The following is a 19039-nucleotide window of genomic DNA, read 5'->3' as shown; positions in this document are numbered from 1 at the left end:
ATAGAGCTAAGTCTTGAATTCTGAGCCCTTGCACACCTAATGTTGCAGTAGCACTAGGCAGATGAGCCAACTGTTTTTATAGATTTAAGATGCTTTATTGTGATCCTTATGTTTACGTGAAATTGTACAAACTACTAGTAGATAAATAAGATGGATCTCCGACATAATAAAAAAATGCTCTGAGTCCTGAAGTGGGTGTTACTTTCCATGTGGCTACCAAGCAACTTTAAAAAGAGGGAGTGTACATTCCTGATGGGAGGGGGTGAATTGTGGAGAAAGACAAACCTTACAGTCATAACTTCTCCTTTTTTTAAATAAACCTGTGTCTTCCCCTTCCCCCAACAGATTAAAGAAGCAGCTGATATTATTCAGAAGTTGCATCTGATTGCACAGGAATTACCTTTTGACAGGTAAAACACAATTCAAACATTTAAAATAATATTGACAAGAACTATAACTATTGTGTAACTTCAGTTTTTTTGTTGGTGCCTTTCCTCAGCTGATTCCTTTAATAGTTTTTGAGGTGATGAGACTCTGGGTGTATGTGAGTATATAGGATCACGTTTGAACATACACCTCAAAGTACTCGATACATTTTGCTGGAAACAACATAATTTGAGCTTGCTTATTTCCATGTTAATTGTATACTAATTTCTTATTGATTTCCTACAGATAAAACATGAAATACCATTGTCTTCCTGCTCCATATGTTGTTAAACTAGAATTCACCATAAAAGTGTTCAACTAACATGTTAATATTTGTTTGAATTTTTTATGATGCGGGTTTTGATTAATAGTACGTTTTTTGGTTTAACAGGTTTTCTGAAGTAAAATCAAAAATAGCAAGTAAGTTTCTTCCCCCATTCAACCAATTTTTCTCAATCTTAACTTGTGTTACTTAATCTGCTTTTAATGTCAACATTCAAATGTCTTTATTTCTTTTTCAATACCTTTATTGCAAAGCCTTGTGGATTTTGTTTCTTTTTAGGTAAGTACCATGATTTAGAGTTGCAGTTGATTCAGGAATTTACCAATGCACAGAGAAGGGGGGAAATCTCCAGAATGCGAGAAGTAGCTGCTGTTTTACTTCACTTCAAGGTAAAGACTAAGTTTTTAACAGTAAAAATATGTGGTGTATTAAGTACCTTTTCTGAATGAATACAGGAGTGATCTAGACTTCTGAAGAAAATGGGTCTGAGAAAGTTCATCCTTTTTGATAAATCTACTATTAAAACTAAGCAGACCATTTTCCACTATTGTTGCATGTGCTTTATTTAATTGTCTTTGTGTAATAACATTTCACAATACTGTAAGCATAGAAAACGTTTTAATTTTGGGTTGTTTTTCCCCTCCCATAGGGCTATTCCCACTGTGTTGATGTATACATAAAACAATGTCAAGAGGTAATGTGTTTTGAAACCAGATATATCTTTTTTGGGGGGTTGGTTATTTGTGCATGTGTTTTACTATTGTTGATATCTATTGGTTTGGAAATCTTAAATTGTAATGTGCCTTTAATCTCTAGGGTGCTTACTTGAGGAATGACATATTTGAAGATGCAGCCATTCTCTGTCAGCGAGTGAACAAACAAGTTGGAGATATCTTTAGTAGTCCAGAGACTGTATTGGCCAAACTTATTCAAAATATCTTTGAGATCAAACTTCAGGTATTTTAAATTTGGCATATTAAAGTTTGTTGTTAAGGAATTTTCTTACTCATTCTTAAATACTTTTAGTAACAAAATCCCAAAGAAGCTATATTGTTTGTAATATTTTCTGAGTAGCCTTAATCATGGAAAATCACATTTGACTGCTCTTTAAAAACAACAAAAACTATCAGTCAAGGATGTCAAAATAGCTGTTTGTACTGTAAGCACAATGTAATCAAGAATACATAAAATACTAATATATGCAGACTTAAACTGGAAGAATAGGTATATTCACTAATAGTTCCAATTGTCATGCACATACTTGGTCTATCACTCCAGACCCAACATCAGAAATTTGGGGAGAAGAGACATTTTATGTTTAGTAAATATCTTTAATCCTTTCACTCTTGGGGTTAGATTTCCAGTGTGAAGCTAGCATTGAATATGCTAGAATAATTTATGCCAAGGAATAGGGTCCCACAGCTAATATAGTAATAATATGTAGAGCCCTACAAATCCACAGATATCTACTTTATATCCACGGATATTCCCATTCTCAGATGCAGATGTGATATCCGCAGACCATTTTTTTTGCAGATGGTGGATTAGATGCGGATCTCAAATGCGGGGAAGCAACTGTCTACAGCTGTCTCATAGCATTTGAGGCTGCTTCCCCGCCTTTGAGATCCGGGGATGGGGGCTGGCCACCGATCAGCTGTTTGGTGCCCCTCCCTTCTGCCCCCCCTTCCCTGCAGGCTACCAATCAGCTGTTTGGCAGCTGCCTAGAGGGGCTGGCCCCCAAACAGCTGATTGGTGGGTCGGATATACATTGATTCTTATGGATGGAGATTGGATGGGGATCCACATTTTCATATCTGTGCAGGGCTCTAATAATATGAAAACCTGATGTAGCTGATTCTGCAAATACTTATATACATGAGTAAAGTCAGCGAGTCTACTCACATGTGTAAAGCTACTTCCCTGTAGGTGTGGAAGATCTAGTTCTTCCTATCTATATTCAATATTGGTACAGCTCCTAATCATAAAATTGAAGATTCTTTAGATTTAATTCCTCAACTTAACTTGAAGAGGAGTGATCTGTTTGCTCATGAACATGTAAGTGGATTTGAATCTTTAACCTGTTCATAAGCTGTATTCATTTACTTTGTGTACTAAGAGTGCATGTAGACCGCCAGCCTTTTTGCTTTGAAAATCAGATGCTTTGCCTCTTATATCTTGAATCTTGTGTATAAGTAGTTCAAGTATATTTCAAACACAAGTGAGTGTCATTTATATTGATTGCAGCAGATGCCTTGCATTTCCAAATTGGTTTCCTTAAAAAAACCCACATTTATCTAAAACCCTTGAGCTAAATGTAAGATATCTGTAAATTGAGATTAAAAAGTAAATATGTATGACTACATTATATAAGATGTGGTACATTCTTGAGGGTTTATTATAGATAATATGAAATGCTCATTTTCCTTATTCTGTTAACTGAGTTTATGCCTCCATTTTATAGAGTTATGTAAAGGATCAGTTAGAAGAACACAGAAAGTCAGATGCAGAACAGTATCTTAAGAATCTTTATGAGCTGTATACAAGGTAACTATAATTTGTTTATCAACATTTTGTTTTGTAAGTAGCATCTTGTGAAAGGTTCACTTGTTGGTAAGAGGTGGGGAAAGAGGACCAAAATTTAAACTTCCTCTAAAAATTGGACTATTTTTATGCCCATCTGCCTTGACAGTTTTCCTTTTTAAATTTTCTGACCTTTTAGAAAACAGCTGTTGGTGTACTTTTAAGGAGAGTATCTAGATTTCTGGGGAATCAGAGGGTGAAATTATTATTTAGCAAAGTATATAACAATCTACTCTCATAATCTGAAAAGAGTAGTTGTCATTGTTCAGTTGCTAACAACTTGACTGCACCTGTACCATATGTATAAGGATGTAAGAAAGTTGTGATTTTTTTTTGGGCGGGGGGGTCCAAAAGTTGTGGCCACAGTTTGTGAAAGTTGTGGTTTGGGGTGCAGATGTGTGTGAGTAGCTGGGGCTGCAGGACCTAAACTCTTGCTTTGTAACTGACTAGATGTTGAGTTGGAAGCAGGGTCCTTTACCAACAAGGGCTGGAAACCCACACCCCTCCATTCCTCCAATTCCGAGGGGGGGGGGACCCAAGCTCCTGCACCCTAGAGTTGGCCCTAGCTCAGAGATCCCTAGAGGCCCTGTGGGCAATTGGCACGGCTGGGCCTCCTGTGCCAGTGCTGCACCCTGTGGGAGACACAAGCTCCTGTCTGGCTCCACTCCCTGGGTCCTCCCCAAGCCTGTCCCCTGATGTCTTCCTCAGCTGCCCAAATGCAAAGTCCTTGAGGTCACACAGGAGCCGCAGCTAGTCAGCAGACCCAGCCTCCACCTGGCAGAAGCGGAACTGCGTCTGGCACTGAGTGCAGGTGGTAGCGCTTGGTGCTGAGGTGAGGCAGCAAGCAGGATGAGCTCCCAGGATTGCCCAGCCCTGATCCGCACAGGTCCCAGGTCCCATCATTGTCCTTGTCCTCCTCCCCCATCACTCCCACCATGTCATGATGGAGGGACGGCTGGACCAAATTTGGTTAAGTGGCATTGCAAAAAAGTTGCGGTGAGTGTTGAAAGATGCCGTTTCCACAACAAAATCGCAGCCTGTGATTTTCTTATGGCCTTACATATATGCATAAATTATACAAAGTTATTTGTCACTTTAATTTGGTCGTGCTCTGATATCCCAGTCAGGATTGGGACCCCATTGTGTTATGTGCGTTGCAAACATGTAATACTGCAATTCATACAAATGTAACATTTTTTTCTCTTTGTCTCCTTTGCACAAAGAACTACTAATCTTTCAAGCAAATTGATGGAGTTTAACTTGGGTACTGATAAGCAGACTTTCTTGTCTAAGCTTATCAAATCCATTTTCATTTCCTACTTGGAGAATTACATTGAGGTGGAAATTGGTTATTTGAAAAGTAGGAGCTCTATGATTCTGCAACGCTATTATGATTCCAAAAACCACCAGAAGAGATCCATTGGCACTGGAGGGTGAGTTTCTTTTTAAAGAGGGAAAAATATAATTAAGGGGAAAATACAGTGAACATTGCTGCTTTGGTAAGTTTTTCTTGGCAACTTTGTAAGGCGGTCTTAAGAGCTGTGTTTTTATTCAACATACAGACATGCACCTATTAAGTTATGCTTTAGGCTTCTGTTGTTTACCTGATTAACTCCTAAAATATTCCAAATGCATTGTTAAACTGAAACATTGAAATTTCCGCCCAGTGAGATTTCCCTCTGGTGTACTGTATTCTAGTATTCAAGATCTCAAAGAGAGAATAAGACAACGTACAAACTTGCCATTGGGCCCGAGTATTGATACCCATGGAGAAACCTTCCTCTCCCAAGAAGTCGTAGTTAACCTTTTGCAAGAAACCAAGCAAGCTTTTGAAAGATGTCATCGAGTAAGTCTGCTTTTTGTGACTTCTGTACATAGATGTCATTTGAATGGGGCGCACAAACAAATTTGAGCTAGAAGAAGCAACTGTTTACACCCTCAACTTAGAGAACACACCTTGTTTTACCATTAGTTGAAGTCTAATAGGAAGTGAGGGGACTTCGTGCAGAGGCAAGGAGTTGAGTCTTATTCAATGAAATAAATTATCTTTTTAAAATCAGGGTTGAAACTGCTGTAGTTATAGCTGAGTTTCTAACTTCTGTTCTAACCTTCCTTTTTAGTTGTGCATAATTTTTTTCAAACAAATTCCTTTTGAGATGAAATTTTTCAAACTGGGTCTCAGCCCGAGATAGATTTGTGTTTGTAAAGTTAGAACAAAATAAATTCAGGTATTTCTGCATGCATGAATAAATGTTGCACTTTCATAACTGAAACAGATGAAAGTAGAACCTTTAAAGCGCAATTTATCAGGGAGACATAAAATAAAAACTTTTTTAAAGGTAATGAATATTTGAAATTAGTAACTTAATTGGAATGCATTTGAAGAATTAGAATGTGTAGTTCTTATTTTTGGTTTTTTGGATACCTAAACTAAGTATACATTTGAATCTAAATGCCAGTGGTCCAGGTCTCCTGTGCTGTAACGGTCTTACTTTTGCAGATATTCTAAACTGCAAAGGACCAAAGGACCAGTTGCTGTTCAGAGAACTTTAAGAGTCACTGGTGACATCGTTTTAAGTTCTAAAAGCCCAAATAGTTTTTTTTTCTTAAAAAACAAAAAACACAGTATCAGATTTTGCTATATAACTACCTAGGATCAGAGTTTAGAATTATGTGCATATAAAAATATACTCACATCATCATGCAGTTACTGGAATTGTGTTTGTTCTCATGGTAAATGGCCACCCAAAAGATGTCAGCTGTGCGCTGTTACCCTGAAGCTACATACACTCATAGTATGTATCAATTATGCAACTATGTAACTAAAAATCTGAGCACAACTGCTTTCTCAAATGTATACATGAAATTTTTAACATGTGATAGATGTCTCTAGTCCTATATTATATATTGATATATATGGGCAGATCCTCAGATGATGTAACAGTCTCACTTTATTCACTTCTATGGAACTATGACAGTTTACACCGTTTGAGGATCTCTCTAATTATTTTGAAAGTGCTTTGTAATTTTAAGACTTGTGGGATCACTCAAGGTGAAATAGCTTCTGTTTAATATTTATATATTATAAAAAGTGTGTACAAAGGATTGTCTACACATGAAGATAATCAGGAATAGCATTGTGGATAGTCACACTGTTGTTCCAGTTATTCTGAAATCGCTTGTGTGCTTTTAATTCGCATCCTACCCTAATTCAAATAAACTTCCAAGTATAGACAACAAGTCCTAACACTAAGTATACAAATATTTGTTGTTTTTACAGCTGTCTGATCCTTCTGATTTACCGAAGAATGCATTCAGAATTTTTTCAATGCTTGTGGAGTTCTTGTGTATTGAGCATATTGATTATGCCTTGGAAACTGGACTTGCTGGTGAGTTTAATTCTGTCTTTGTTTTCTTACATGTGTGGAATGCAGCACATATTAATGTTTCTAATTATTAATAATTCTAATTGGTCAGTGAATTCAGATAGTGCTACAGAGCACTTTATACTCTTCAGTGATTGGCCTTGCGATATATGCAAGTTAGTGTTGTGCAGAATGTGGTGATAAAAGGAGTTAATTTGTTTCATTTATTAGGAAGTCAAAGTATAATAAGCTTCTGAAGCTCACCTAACATATGGGAAATCACTACAGATTGAAAGACAATGTTTAATTATTCAGAACTATCTGGGGCTTTATTTCCGGCATCATAAGAATCTGAGTATGATCATTCCCTTCCTATTTCTTTCACCATCTCCATAAAAGGAGAATGAGGTTTTTATGTAGTATGTTTGTTTAGTGTGTATGTGTGTACATGTATGTGTTATCTACTCTAGAGAAACGCTTCTCATACAGAAAGACTTTTCTCATTGTCAATATTTTGCCCTTATCCTTAGAAAGGATAGTGATACAGATTACATGCACTATATATTTTTTAATGGTCCTAAATAAATGTTTCCATCTTAGGCATTCCTTCTCCTGATTCTAAGAGTGCAAATCTTTATTTCCTGGATGTTGTACACCAGGCCAATACTATTTTCCATTTGTTTGACAAGCAGTTTAATGATCATTTGATGCCATTAATCAGGTATGTCACTTTTTTTGTTTTGCATTTCTTCTTCTGTGAATGTGTATCGTCATCATTACTAGAAATTATGCATTTCATTTGTGTTACTATTAATACAGTTCAATATTTGTATTAAAAGAAATGTACTTTAAGAATAATTTGAGTTATTGGTGCTGGAAGTTGTAGAAAGTGTAGTATTTATTTAAATTGGACTTCTAATTAGTACATGTGGAAGATGTGTCTTCTAGTCTATTCTGCTGATGTGTAGCGTGTTGGCGTACACAGCAATTTTGTCTCACTCTTTGTCCCACTGGGAGCTGCAGCGATGTGGAAGCTGAATGCTCAGTCCGGGAGCAACTCTCTCTGAACTACAGCAGTGTCACCCACCTCTGGTTCAGCAAATAGAAGTGTGGGCTCAGCTGGTTTTTGAAGTAGCTCCATCCATCAGTCTTTGGTTACAAGGACAGATAGCTGCATCCAGTTTGGTACTTTCTGGGAGAGGATGGGTGGGGAATCCTGAAGTACTCCTGTTATCACTAGCAACCAAAGCAAGTGGATTTGATTTGCATTACATTTGACTGTTATGATTTTTTCCCTAATATTTTATAGCTCTTCTCCTAAGTTATCTGAATGCCTTCAGAAGAAAAAGGATATAATAGAACAAATGGAGATGAAACTGGACATGGGCATTGATAGGCAAGTGAAGTTTTAAACTTCCCATCCATCACTGCTTTCCTGCTTACCAATTTAATACAAAAAAAGGAGTTTTGCATTAGCGTATTTTTCCTTCTGGGAAGTAATCACTCAGAACCACTGAATTTATTCCTATGGGAATCCAGAGAGAAAATCTGATATCACACTGAACGTTTGTCAAGAAAAAAATAATTTTGGGAGGCTGAAATTTTCCATGCTTGATTTTTGACCTGAAACTAATACTTTTGGAAAGAGTGAGCAAAATCCTTCATCCACTTTTGTGTTGAAGGAATGAGATAATTCACAATTTTCCTCTGTCTCCCTAAAAAACAAACAAAAAAAATCCAAAAAACACTTTTTGTTTTGGAGGAAAAGCTCACATGCAGAATGTTTAAACTTGAAATTTTAAAGTCTTTAAAGAGCAGTATGTGTGACAGACAGACTGAAAGAGATTAAGTAACTTGCCTGAGTGGCACTGTGGAGTAATACATATTGTGGGAGTCAAGAGATTTGAGTGTAACTCTGGGTTTGACATTGACTTGCTCTGAGACTGAGTGAGTCATTTAATCTGTGTTCCTCAGTTACCTCCCATATAAAATGGGGTGATTTTTATGGATGGAAAAAGCAATTTAAATGCAAAGTATTACTGTCATTTTGCAGAAGGAAAAGACAAGAAAGAAGTAATGCTTAATGTTAGGGAGCTGAACCGCTATACAAGTATTCTATTTATATAGCATTTATCTGTTTACTTGTACTAAGGAGATTTGTGTTATTCCTATATCTTGAAATGATTTGCTGTTTGACCTTGGAGCAGTCACTTAAGCTTCATGTCTCAGTTTCCCCATTATAAGGGGGATAATACCTCCCCATGGGAATTGAAAATTAATGTCGGCAATGCCTTGAAAAGTGGCATATAAGCATTAATTAAGTATTAATTATTAGGTGTCCACTGCATCTTGAAGGAGCAAAGAACAGCATTGTACAAGAGAAAACAAGCATTGCTTCTTGTATCTTACTCTGTTACCTTCTGCAGGGCGTGGAAGAGGCCTCTGCTGCTGGAAATGCCTTAGTGGTTTAAATATCACGTTTGACATTCTTAAACTCTCTGGAGCCACTGTTTCAAACCTAGACAGTGTTGCTGGAGCCCTCAGTGGCTGAGTAAATGAATTAAGTTCTGTGTATAAAAAAGAATATCTAAAGACTGTGGGTGGGTGTCACGGATTTATCGGCCCGGTGCTCTCAAACAGCTCTGGAACAGCCCCTGGGAGGATCCCTTTCAGTGTGTCAACTCTTCTCATGGGTTGCACTCTCTCTGCCGTAAACGCTGGTTTCATCCTCCTGGGGCTGAATCTCGGAGTGGTCAGCACACCTGTGGCATGCCGCGAGCTCCCCTCAGCGAGTTCACCTGCATTGGACCCCCTGGGATGAGATTTACATACCCAAAGGGAGCGATGCACCTCCAAATTAGTCTGAAGTGACACTTGGCCAGCGTTATAAGAGGGAAGGGTTTGTTAACTGTCTGGAACACAGTGTAGGCAGTTCTTGGGTTAGCTTAGAGAGCGGAAAAGTACAGCCAAGTCCAACTGGGGCTAACTAGAGACCAAGGCACTCTTGCAGCCCCAGTCAGAAAGTGTCCCTGCTTTAAGCAGACCACACTTACCGAACCAAACCTGCCCCTCCTCAATCCTTTGTTTCTCTTCCACGGCAAATATTGTCACCTGACAATGCGCCTTAACTCTTTGTTCTCCACCTGGTCCGAACTGGCTGGTTTCCTGCAGAGGGGATCGGCAGTCCGTGGTCATTACTTGCTAGACAACCAGATCCAGGTCATTGTCTTCTGGGTTCTTCATGGGCACGGGGCCCAGGCAGCTAGACTACAGTCACACCTGGATCTTTGCCACGCCGCATCACCTGATTAAACATGCAGCACATAGGGGAAACTGAGGCACACATGATTCTCATTCAAAGAACCATGAGCAATTCCCACTTTGGCACAGTGGGATTTTCGAAAGTGCCTAAGTGATGGAGGAGCTCAAGACCAATTGGAAGTCAGTGGTACTGGGTTCCCAAGTCACCTAGGGTGGGATTTTCACAAGTGTTGTAGATGACTACATATTTGTGGTGGTACTGTAAAAGAGAGACCAGTTTTTAGACAAATCACTTATCGTATAAAGATGTAATTGCATGCACACTGTTTTGTCCACATGAGCACCAAAATACCAGAGAGAGCCTCAAGAATAGATCGTCTTGTACTTGGCCATCGTTTGGTAACAAATAAAGGTAGATTCCCAGGCACTGTTGGTTTCAATGTTATCCAGAATCTGACAATGTCTGATACCAAAGGATACCTTGAAGGGTATTCACAGTGGTGGTTTTTGCCCCTGTAATGATTAGCTGAACTGATTTTAGTCCCTGGGACCATCGTAATGAACTAACATTGCTGCTCTGTATAGCCATATAGATTGCCTTCCATGCATGTGTATTAAAAATGGGAGTTGGAAGAGCAGGGGGATGTAACTCTAATATCTGCCGGGGGCAAGGTTGTAGAGTGAAGTATAGCCAGGACGGGAGTCTGAGCTCCATAGGCATGGAAAATAATTAATTTGATTCCCTCTTTTGGGATTAGGTGTATTTTTCCCTCCCTCCAATCCATGGTCCAAGCTATATAACTTCATTTTTGCTGATTGTGGTCCCTAGAAAACATTGAGCGAATCCGTTTTGAAAAAACGAGTGTTCCAAGGAGAGTCACTTGGGAAAATGAGCTCTAGCTATTTCAGCTTCTTTGCTCTTCAAGCACTCCCTGGATCAGCTTTGGGATTGACTATAGAATAAACCATTTCTGACTTCAGATAATGTACAGGAAGGATAACTGCTAGTGGGAGAGAAGAAATGTGCTGCAAATAAAATTGCACTGGATCTTTCAAAACAAGACAAGCAACCAGCACTAGTGAATGGAAAGATTTTTTTCATGTCACAAATGTTTTGGGGTTATAAAAAATAATACACAGTTCAAGTTTGTTACTGAACTAGGTCTAGAACCAGCGTCTATCTGGTTTCCCCAGCAAAGAAGACTGCCATCTGGCTATTCTGAAGAGTTGGCTTTAAATGGATTATTATGTTTCAATTAATGTGTCCTCTTTAAAATCAGCTGGCCACCACATACTGTACTGCAGGCTAAGATAAAGAGAACATTGGAGCAGAGACTTCTCAAAGTCAGACAGAGACTTCATGTCCCTACCACCTTCAGAAAATCAGAGTGGTCTTGTGTAGTAAATTGTATTGCATAGCAGCTTCACAAGAACATTTTTGGTCTTTGCAGTTCATTTTAATGTCAGTCTTTTTTTTGTATTAAATGGTAAAACTCATTTAATGTTTATGGATTTGTAGAAGTGATGGATACTTCATTGTGCACTAGTCACCTTTGTTTTATGCGGGATCACTTGACAATTTGTAAATGTTAAAACCAAATAAATGAAAACTTATACTTTAAACACACATCCTGTATTTTAACTTTAAAGGACACTGAATTGTATGATTGGACAGATGAAGCACATCTTGGCTGCAGAACAAAAGAAGACAGATTTTAAACCAGAAGATGAAAACAGTGTTTTGATTCAGTATACTAATGTGAGTAAACTAAACATAGATTTGTCAGTAATACACAGTAACATTTTGAAGATAATTTGTGCAATGTAGGTATTTTGATCATGTATGTCCAATTACATGTACATCTGATTAACATTCAGGTTGTTTCACTCTATACCAAGAATTCTCAAACTCCTTCACAATGTGGATTCTTAATTTGGTGGGAGTGTTATCAGTTTTGTTGTATAATAGTAGAGTCCAGACTAGACTAGGTGCTGTACAAACACGAAGTCCCTCTCCCCAAAATACAGTCTAAATTAGCATGGATCATAACTTAATAGGGAATTGTCATGGATCTGCTTTCCAATTTGCAGGTCTTCCCTGAGGTAATGGCAACAATAGCATACCCAGAAAAGTAACATTACGGAAGTATTTATTGTATTTTTGGATGTCTTTCAGTGCAGTTTTTCTGCTGAAAAGAAGCAGCACCAGCAGCAAGTGGTCAGCTAGAGATCCACAGACCATTATGTCTGAGCCAGTGCTCTGTACTTTGCTCTTGATTAATCTGAGACTTTGCTTTCCAAATGTCTTTTAAGAGGGGAAACGTCTCTGTAATCAGTTAACTTACAAGCAATCTTTTTCTAGGCCTGTGTCAAAGTATGTAGCTATGTCAGAAAGCAAGTGGAAAAGATTAGGAATTCTATGGATGGTAAGAATGTGGACACAGTTCTGATGGAGCTCGGAGTTCGCTTTCATCGACTTATTTATGAACATCTACAGCAATATTCCTACAGTTGCATGGGAGGCATGTTAGCAATTTGTGATGTGGCTGAATACAGGAAGTGTGCCAAAGACTTTAAGGTTAGTGTGTGTGTATACCTAATATGTATTGTGCTGTAGAGGCGTACATAAAATGCATGGATAGTGAAACAATTGTTTTATAGAAAAAGTCCTTTTTCATATAGCCACATTTTACATTTTTTGCCTTCTATTCAAAACCTAACATACATTTTAGATTTTAGATTGCCCTGGTACCACAGCAGCAGCTTTAATCATTTAATAAATGATGCCAGCAGAACCTTCTTTTTGTGAATAGCCCTCACATCTATCTCCTAAATTCACTTGCATTGTGTCACAAGCTCCCCTGAGCCAGATTTGCATCTCACGAAGCAAGCCTGTCCTGATTTATGAATCATAAGTCACCTGGGCTTTAAAATTCCAAAACATAAAGTCCTTTGCTGGCTTAACCAGATGGCGCAGTCAGAGTTAGATCCCTGACCAGGCCAGGCTTCTTGGATTAAGGCAGGGGAAATCCTTCCTCCCCTGTCCCAGCTTCAACCAGAACTGGTCCTTAGAAGAAGCAGCCAGCCCATTTTATATTACTTGTTTGGCCCTGCTTGGCTTCTGTCTGCTCCCTGCTCTTCTAGCTTCTGGAGGATTAATCCTTATTGGTTCTGCCTGCAGCTAATCCTGGGTGGTCTCTAGGCAGTTCTTGCAGGTTCAGAGTTGGGGTTTTTTTTTTTTTTTTCCCCTCTCACAAGGACACCTTCAGGTGTGGTGGGTCAAGGTGGCGGGGATTCCAGCAGGGAGTAGCAAATGCCTGGCATACCCCTGTGTGCATTGTTGGAATGTAATTCAAAACCACATTATGTTTTCATGTATATGTAGGATTGCCCATTGAAATAAATTAGGAACATAGGCACTTCCAGACAGGATGACCTTTGGTCCATCTAGTCCTGTATTTTGACTTCAACAGTGGCCAGCACCAGAAGCTTCAAAGGAAGGTGCAAGAAAATCCTGCATTATGCAGATGTGGTATAATCTGCCCTGCACATTAGGTCTCCTCCTAATCCTTTTCAGTTAGAGATTTAAGACCACAAACATCTGAGGTTTAGTCTCTTCCAAATTTGTTAGCATCAACTATAATTCTTTTTATCCTAAATGTCCCATCACTTTTTTAATTTTGCTAAATTTTTGGCTTCAACATCCTGTGGCAGTGTGTTCCACAGTTTGATTGCATGTTGTGTGAAAGTGTTTCTTCCTACCGGATTTGTATGTTCCATCTTTAATTACCTGCTAATTCTTGTGTTATGAGACCAGAATAGAAGCTTCCAGTCTTTTACATATCATTCATTACTTTATATGCTTTTAAAGCATTATGAGGCTGACACATTTTTATTAATTTCAAAACAAGCTGCTTCAAATAGCAGAAGCACTTGACCTTAATTAAAGTTAAGTCCATGGCAAGTCTGAAGCTTTAATAAATCAAGACCCTGTCGTTTTTTAGAACACAAAAAACATCTGAAAAATTCATTGTGAAAACTACTTTTTAATGGTGGGATAATAAAAATAAAACTGAACTTTACCAAAAATGAGAAATAAATAGGTCACTTCTTCCATAAAGCTATAAGTGCATCTAATTGGAAATTATAAAAATACCACTTCAATCATAAATAGTGTAACTGTAATACTGGAGAGTGGGAGTGATGGGATTTTTTTTGTTTAAATAGTTTTCACAGATCCTCTCAATGGCCACATCTCACATTTGTTCTAAAAGAAAGGTACCCAGGTTCATATACATTTTAAAAATTAAATCTGGTTTTTGAAAATTGCTTTTCTCTGTTTTTTACAGAAGGCACAAATGAGTCTTCTGTGTGGAAAATAGCACTGACATTCTAGTTGAACTTTGCAGCAACTATTTCATAAGATTTACACTTACTTTGAGCGTTTTTCCTATTTCTCTCTCTCTCAATACAGATTCCACTGGTGTTACAGCTTTTTGATACCCTGCATGCACTCTGCAACCTTTTGGTCGTAGCACCAGATAACTTAAAGCAGGTCTGCTCAGGAGAACAACTTGCTAATCTGGACAAGAACATCCTTCATTCCTTTGTTCAGCTGCGAGCAGATTATAGATCTGCTCGCCTGGCTCGTCACTTCAGCTGAGAGTGCAGACGAAACACGTTGTGTCATTGCCGGGCTGTAGGTGTTAAAGCCCAGGGAGTGATTTCTTATTAAACAGCAGTAGTAGTTTTTGTGGGCCAATGACTGTTCAGAAGAAAACAGCAGCCATATTTAAACTAGACTTTATTTAAAGAATATGAGCAGATGTAATCCTGAATTCATGTTTCTTAAGATACAGTTCCCCCAGAGATGATTTCTGCAAAACTACTTGCCACTAATTTTGCATTGTGGAAAAATGTTAGTGGAAAAAGGCAAGTGATGAATTCAAAGTATTTTATTACTCAATCTTGAATTATCTGATACCATTGGTTAGACTTTAACTACAGAGCTTAGCGTAGGTAATGGATTACATAGAATAGAACTGTGTGGAAACAGTCTTCATCAATTTTAATGACTTAAACTTCAGCACAGCTAATCATAATCAAATTATCTTTGTTGATTGGTGTTTCTAAGTCATTTCTTTCAAAATGTTATCCCACTCAATGCAATTTCTTGGTTTAATTAATTAGCTTGGAATTTCTTTGAGATGTAGAAGTAACAGAAACACTAACCCAGGAAAGATGTAATTTATTCACTGTATAGAACTTTAAACTAAACTAAATTGGTGAGGGTTTGGGGGATTTTTTGGTACCTCTCAGGAGCTCACTGGAATGTATCAACTTTGCATGAACTCATGGCACTCTGTTTATTATCTATCTGATAATGGCACTTTTAATTTTAAATATGTTCCTAAATGAATGCAACCGCCTTGTTTTAGATATCATTACTTGTGAGGTGAAGATGCTCGTTGTCAGTTTAACATAATAGAAACTTGTTTCTGTTTTTTTATTCTGTACATAAACAAACTGAGATTGTAACAGAAGCGAAAGGATGAGGGGTAACCCAGACATTCATCCCTACATGGGAAGAGTTTGTATTAAATCTAGCCAACATCCAAAGCTGAAACTTCCTGTCCTAAAGTTAAATTATCTTCAACACTTGAGGAACATGAAATAGCTGAAGGTGCAGAAGCCTCTCTTCCACCCTGCTGCTGTTTTAATGCTGGGGACAGCTACTACGGTATGTTCATTTAAACAATAGGAACCTATTCAAGGTGCCTCTTGAGATGGACCCATGTTGGGTACAGTAGCTGAAGTAAAGTAATGGGAATGATGAAACATTTGGGGTATTGTTTCCCAACAGTTGAAAATTCTGTAATAAGTGGAGATATTTTACAGCAAGAGAGCTCCTGTGGAAACCAGGTATGAATTGTATTGCTTCAGGCTTCTCGGTTCCACTCATCATCGCTGTGCAGATCATCTGTCACACTCTGTCTTAATTCTGCTCAGTAGGCTTGGCAGATTTTCTTCAGAACTTTCTCTCCCTTCTTCAGAGCAGGTTTTCCTAGAATCTATCTTGTCTCTCAGTTACAGCTATTCTCTGCCAAATTTTTAAAATTTCCCAGGTTTAGTCAATATTGATTATTTTTTTCCTTTATTTTATATTGAGCAGAATATTGTATTGGTGAGCAAGAGAAATAAAGGATGCCAGGTTTTCCTCCAAAGCATTCTGGGAAACTCTGGCAGCTTTGTTCAGATATATAGCTCTATTCCTTAGCCATGGCAGAACCACAAAGAGTTCTGGATACTGGAGGAGACACAAGCTTGTATTGTTGCCATTTTTAGAAAGCTCTGATGTGAATTCAAATTATACCTCTCTGTTACCTCTGTAATTTAAAGCCAACAATTTTAGGGCAGTGTTTTACTAACCAATATATCTTTGTACAAAAAGTGTCAATTTGTAAACATTTCAGAACAGTAAACAAAACCACTAGGCATCATTTTAAGACTGCAAATTACAGAAATGCTTCAAAATTTCTTATGCTGTAAATTTCTTGTTTTGAATTATATTTTAAAATTCTATAAAATGTACTCACCATATTGTTTACTTTGTTAGCTGTGGTGTTTTCCATGCATAAGTTCAGTGCAATATTCTCCACTCTGTCTGTTAAAATAATGATGAGGTAACATAGGTGAATACTTAGACATGTTAAACGCTCAATAAAAATATTCCCTCCATATGCCTTTTTCATTCCATTCCATTTCCATATTCTTATCTTTATATGCAATTGTATAAATCCCTTCTATTAAAAAAATCAATAAAAGTAATTTTACTGATCAAAGTTATTGATAGTGTGGGCCTTCCCTTCCCACTTTTAAACAATAACATAAAAAACCTAACACAAACCTTTTATACAAAAGACTGTTAGTTAATATGAAGTTGACTTGAAAAATAAAATTTGGGTTAGGATGTGATGCGGGAGCTATTATCTTTATACATTTCTAAGTTTATAGCTTTTATAGTATGCAATTTAGGAAAATATTTTCAGTAGTTTCTGAATATAATAGTACTTCTATCTAAAATACAAATATGCCTTTTTATTTGTATGTAATAAGGTAAAGGTACTACCTTGCCAATGTTTCAAGAGTGAACATTAGAATTTAACAGACTGGCAGCCATGTGAATGTTTGAGAGGCGTGCGTGCGTGTAATTGTGCTGTCTCCAATTAGTGGTTTTGCTGTAGATTGGAAAATAACTTGTTTTTACAAGTCCTATAATTTATTAGCATGACTTGGCATTGTATTGTATTTGCAAAAGTGCAGAGGACAGAAAAAAGCAGGCACTTCATGACAATATAACTCAACACATATAAAAGAAAAAATAAAAATCAGGAAATGGAGGTGGTGGTGGCAGAGGCCGTTGAGGATGAGGATGGAGAAAAGGAATCTAGGTTCTTAGAAACAGAGGGTAGTAGAAAGACTGGTAAAGATGACATGAGCTAAAAGGATCTGGGGAACAAGCAATTTGTAAGTAAAGAAGCCTAGCATCTGAAAAGAGAAGGCTAGAGTCCTAAAACATGATTAATAGAAACCTGGCTCATATATCAATAACATGGGAGAACAGGCAGGATTGAGATGAGAATTTTCTACACAAGATCCTATCCGTATGTTACATGAGCCACTGGAGAAGGGGAATGGCTAAAATGCCGCACTATGGAAGCAGTCCTGGATTTAGAAATCCTTTTTGCAGCAACAAGAAAAGGCTTCCACAGAGTCAATGTGCTTTGCAGGGTAGTTATCTGTGTGAACAGGGCTCCGCAGTTTTCTGCGAGGAGCGGGAAATACACCAGCAATGTGCAGTTTAATTGGATTGAAAGAAAATTTGCTCCGAGTTCGTACAAAGCAACTATCATTGCTTTATATAAGAGCTGCCCGTAATTTAAAAATACAGTGAGAGATGCCTCAGAGGCAGTCCTACGTGGTCTACATGTAACTGGTGCCCCTGTGGGTGGTGGTTCAGTCTCAGTCTTGCACTAGGTTTAATGCTGACTGCTTCCATTCTGTTCCTGTGAGGAATGCAATGCCAAGGAGGTGCATCTTACAACATGGTTTGATGTCAGGGAGACTAGGACTCTTCCCTGCTTTGGAAGTGTGCTGTAGCCTTTGGCCTGCTGCCTCTATCCCCAGCTTCCTCATAGGTGCCAATAAACCAGATATGCAGGATGATCTTAGCTGTCATGAAGGATTCCTGAAGGAAAGGTGAGATAACTGGACTATTGTGGCAAGTGCTTTGTCAATCTGTATCATACCCGTGAATCAGAATTGGTAGTGCAGGAGGAACCAGTCCAGGCTGTGTTTTTGGGAGGACAGGCACCAGTATCATTGCCATAACCACCTCCGATAGCAGGAGAAAGAGCAGGCAGCTATCCTCCCCTCTTCTTTCACCCTCAAGATAGCAGTTTTGGGGAGGATGAGCAAACCCTCCCCCAAAGAAATATCTTACCGGGGGAGTGAGAGTTTGGGAATTGTTACTGCTGGCAACCCAACAGTTGGCTATAATCTTCCCCATGCTCCCTGCTGCCTGTGGGTAAGGCTGCATCTCTGCACCTTGCAGGGTGTAGTTCCCTTCTGAGCACTGCAGGTGGGAAGTGGAGCTGCAATGCCCCGAAGGGAAGTGGCTGATTTGTCCAGCACACTCCCTCCTCGCTAGAAGGGTTTGTCTTCACATACAGTGCCACAGCTGCACGGCTGTCGTGCTTTAGTGACGATGCTATTATGCAGACAGGAGAGCTTCTGTCGGCATAGTTAATCCACCTCCCCCGCGAGGTGGTAGCTCTCCCATCAGCATAGGGCTATCTACACCAGGGGTGAGGTTGGTATAATTACATTGCTCAGGGGTGTGAATTTTTCACAGCATCTTAGTTCTACCGATTATAGGTCTGCAGGGTAAACCCTGGCGTAAGGTTTACTCTCTACTCCCTTAGGGATGAGGGAGCCAAGTCTCTGGCTTTGAGATGGCTGCTGCTGTGCCTGCTTTCCCCTCTTCATCCCCCCCTTTGTGTGTGTGTGGGGGGGGGGGGGCATTCCCACACCCTCCCTGCTGCATATTTTGGTGAAGAGGAAG

General features: G+C 38.7%; 1 protein-coding gene across 5 annotated transcripts in view; it reads left to right on the top strand.

The window, feature by feature from the left end:
* The window catches only part of EXOC5 (exocyst complex component 5), a 55558-nt gene that overhangs the window by 20179 nt on the left and 16340 nt on the right, over positions 1 to 19039 (top strand). For 3 of the 5 annotated variants that reach the window (XM_067554842.1, XM_067554841.1, XM_067554843.1), the window contains exons 5-18: positions 346 to 410; positions 818 to 846; positions 989 to 1098; positions 1359 to 1403; positions 1526 to 1666; positions 3171 to 3253; positions 4513 to 4722; positions 4988 to 5135; positions 6570 to 6678; positions 7255 to 7375; positions 7964 to 8050; positions 11566 to 11674; positions 12278 to 12493; positions 14390 to 16752. In XM_067554842.1, the coding sequence (XP_067410943.1) occupies positions 346 to 410; positions 818 to 846; positions 989 to 1098; positions 1359 to 1403; positions 1526 to 1666; positions 3171 to 3253; positions 4513 to 4722; positions 4988 to 5135; positions 6570 to 6678; positions 7255 to 7375; positions 7964 to 8050; positions 11566 to 11674; positions 12278 to 12493; positions 14390 to 14578 (1662 nt within the window). In that variant the 3' untranslated portion in view covers positions 14579 to 16752. The other 2 variants (XM_067554845.1, XM_067554844.1) reach the window with 2 other exon arrangements.

This window comes from Emydura macquarii, unplaced genomic scaffold, assembly GCF_026122565.2.
Source record: "Emydura macquarii macquarii isolate MOO-44397 ecotype Brisbane River unplaced genomic scaffold, CSIRO-AGI_Emac_v2 contig_1551, whole genome shotgun sequence".
Taxonomy (NCBI): Eukaryota; Metazoa; Chordata; order Testudines; family Chelidae; genus Emydura; species Emydura macquarii.
Note: the sequence above shows the minus strand (reverse complement) of the source record. Positions and strands in the feature narration are given on the sequence as shown.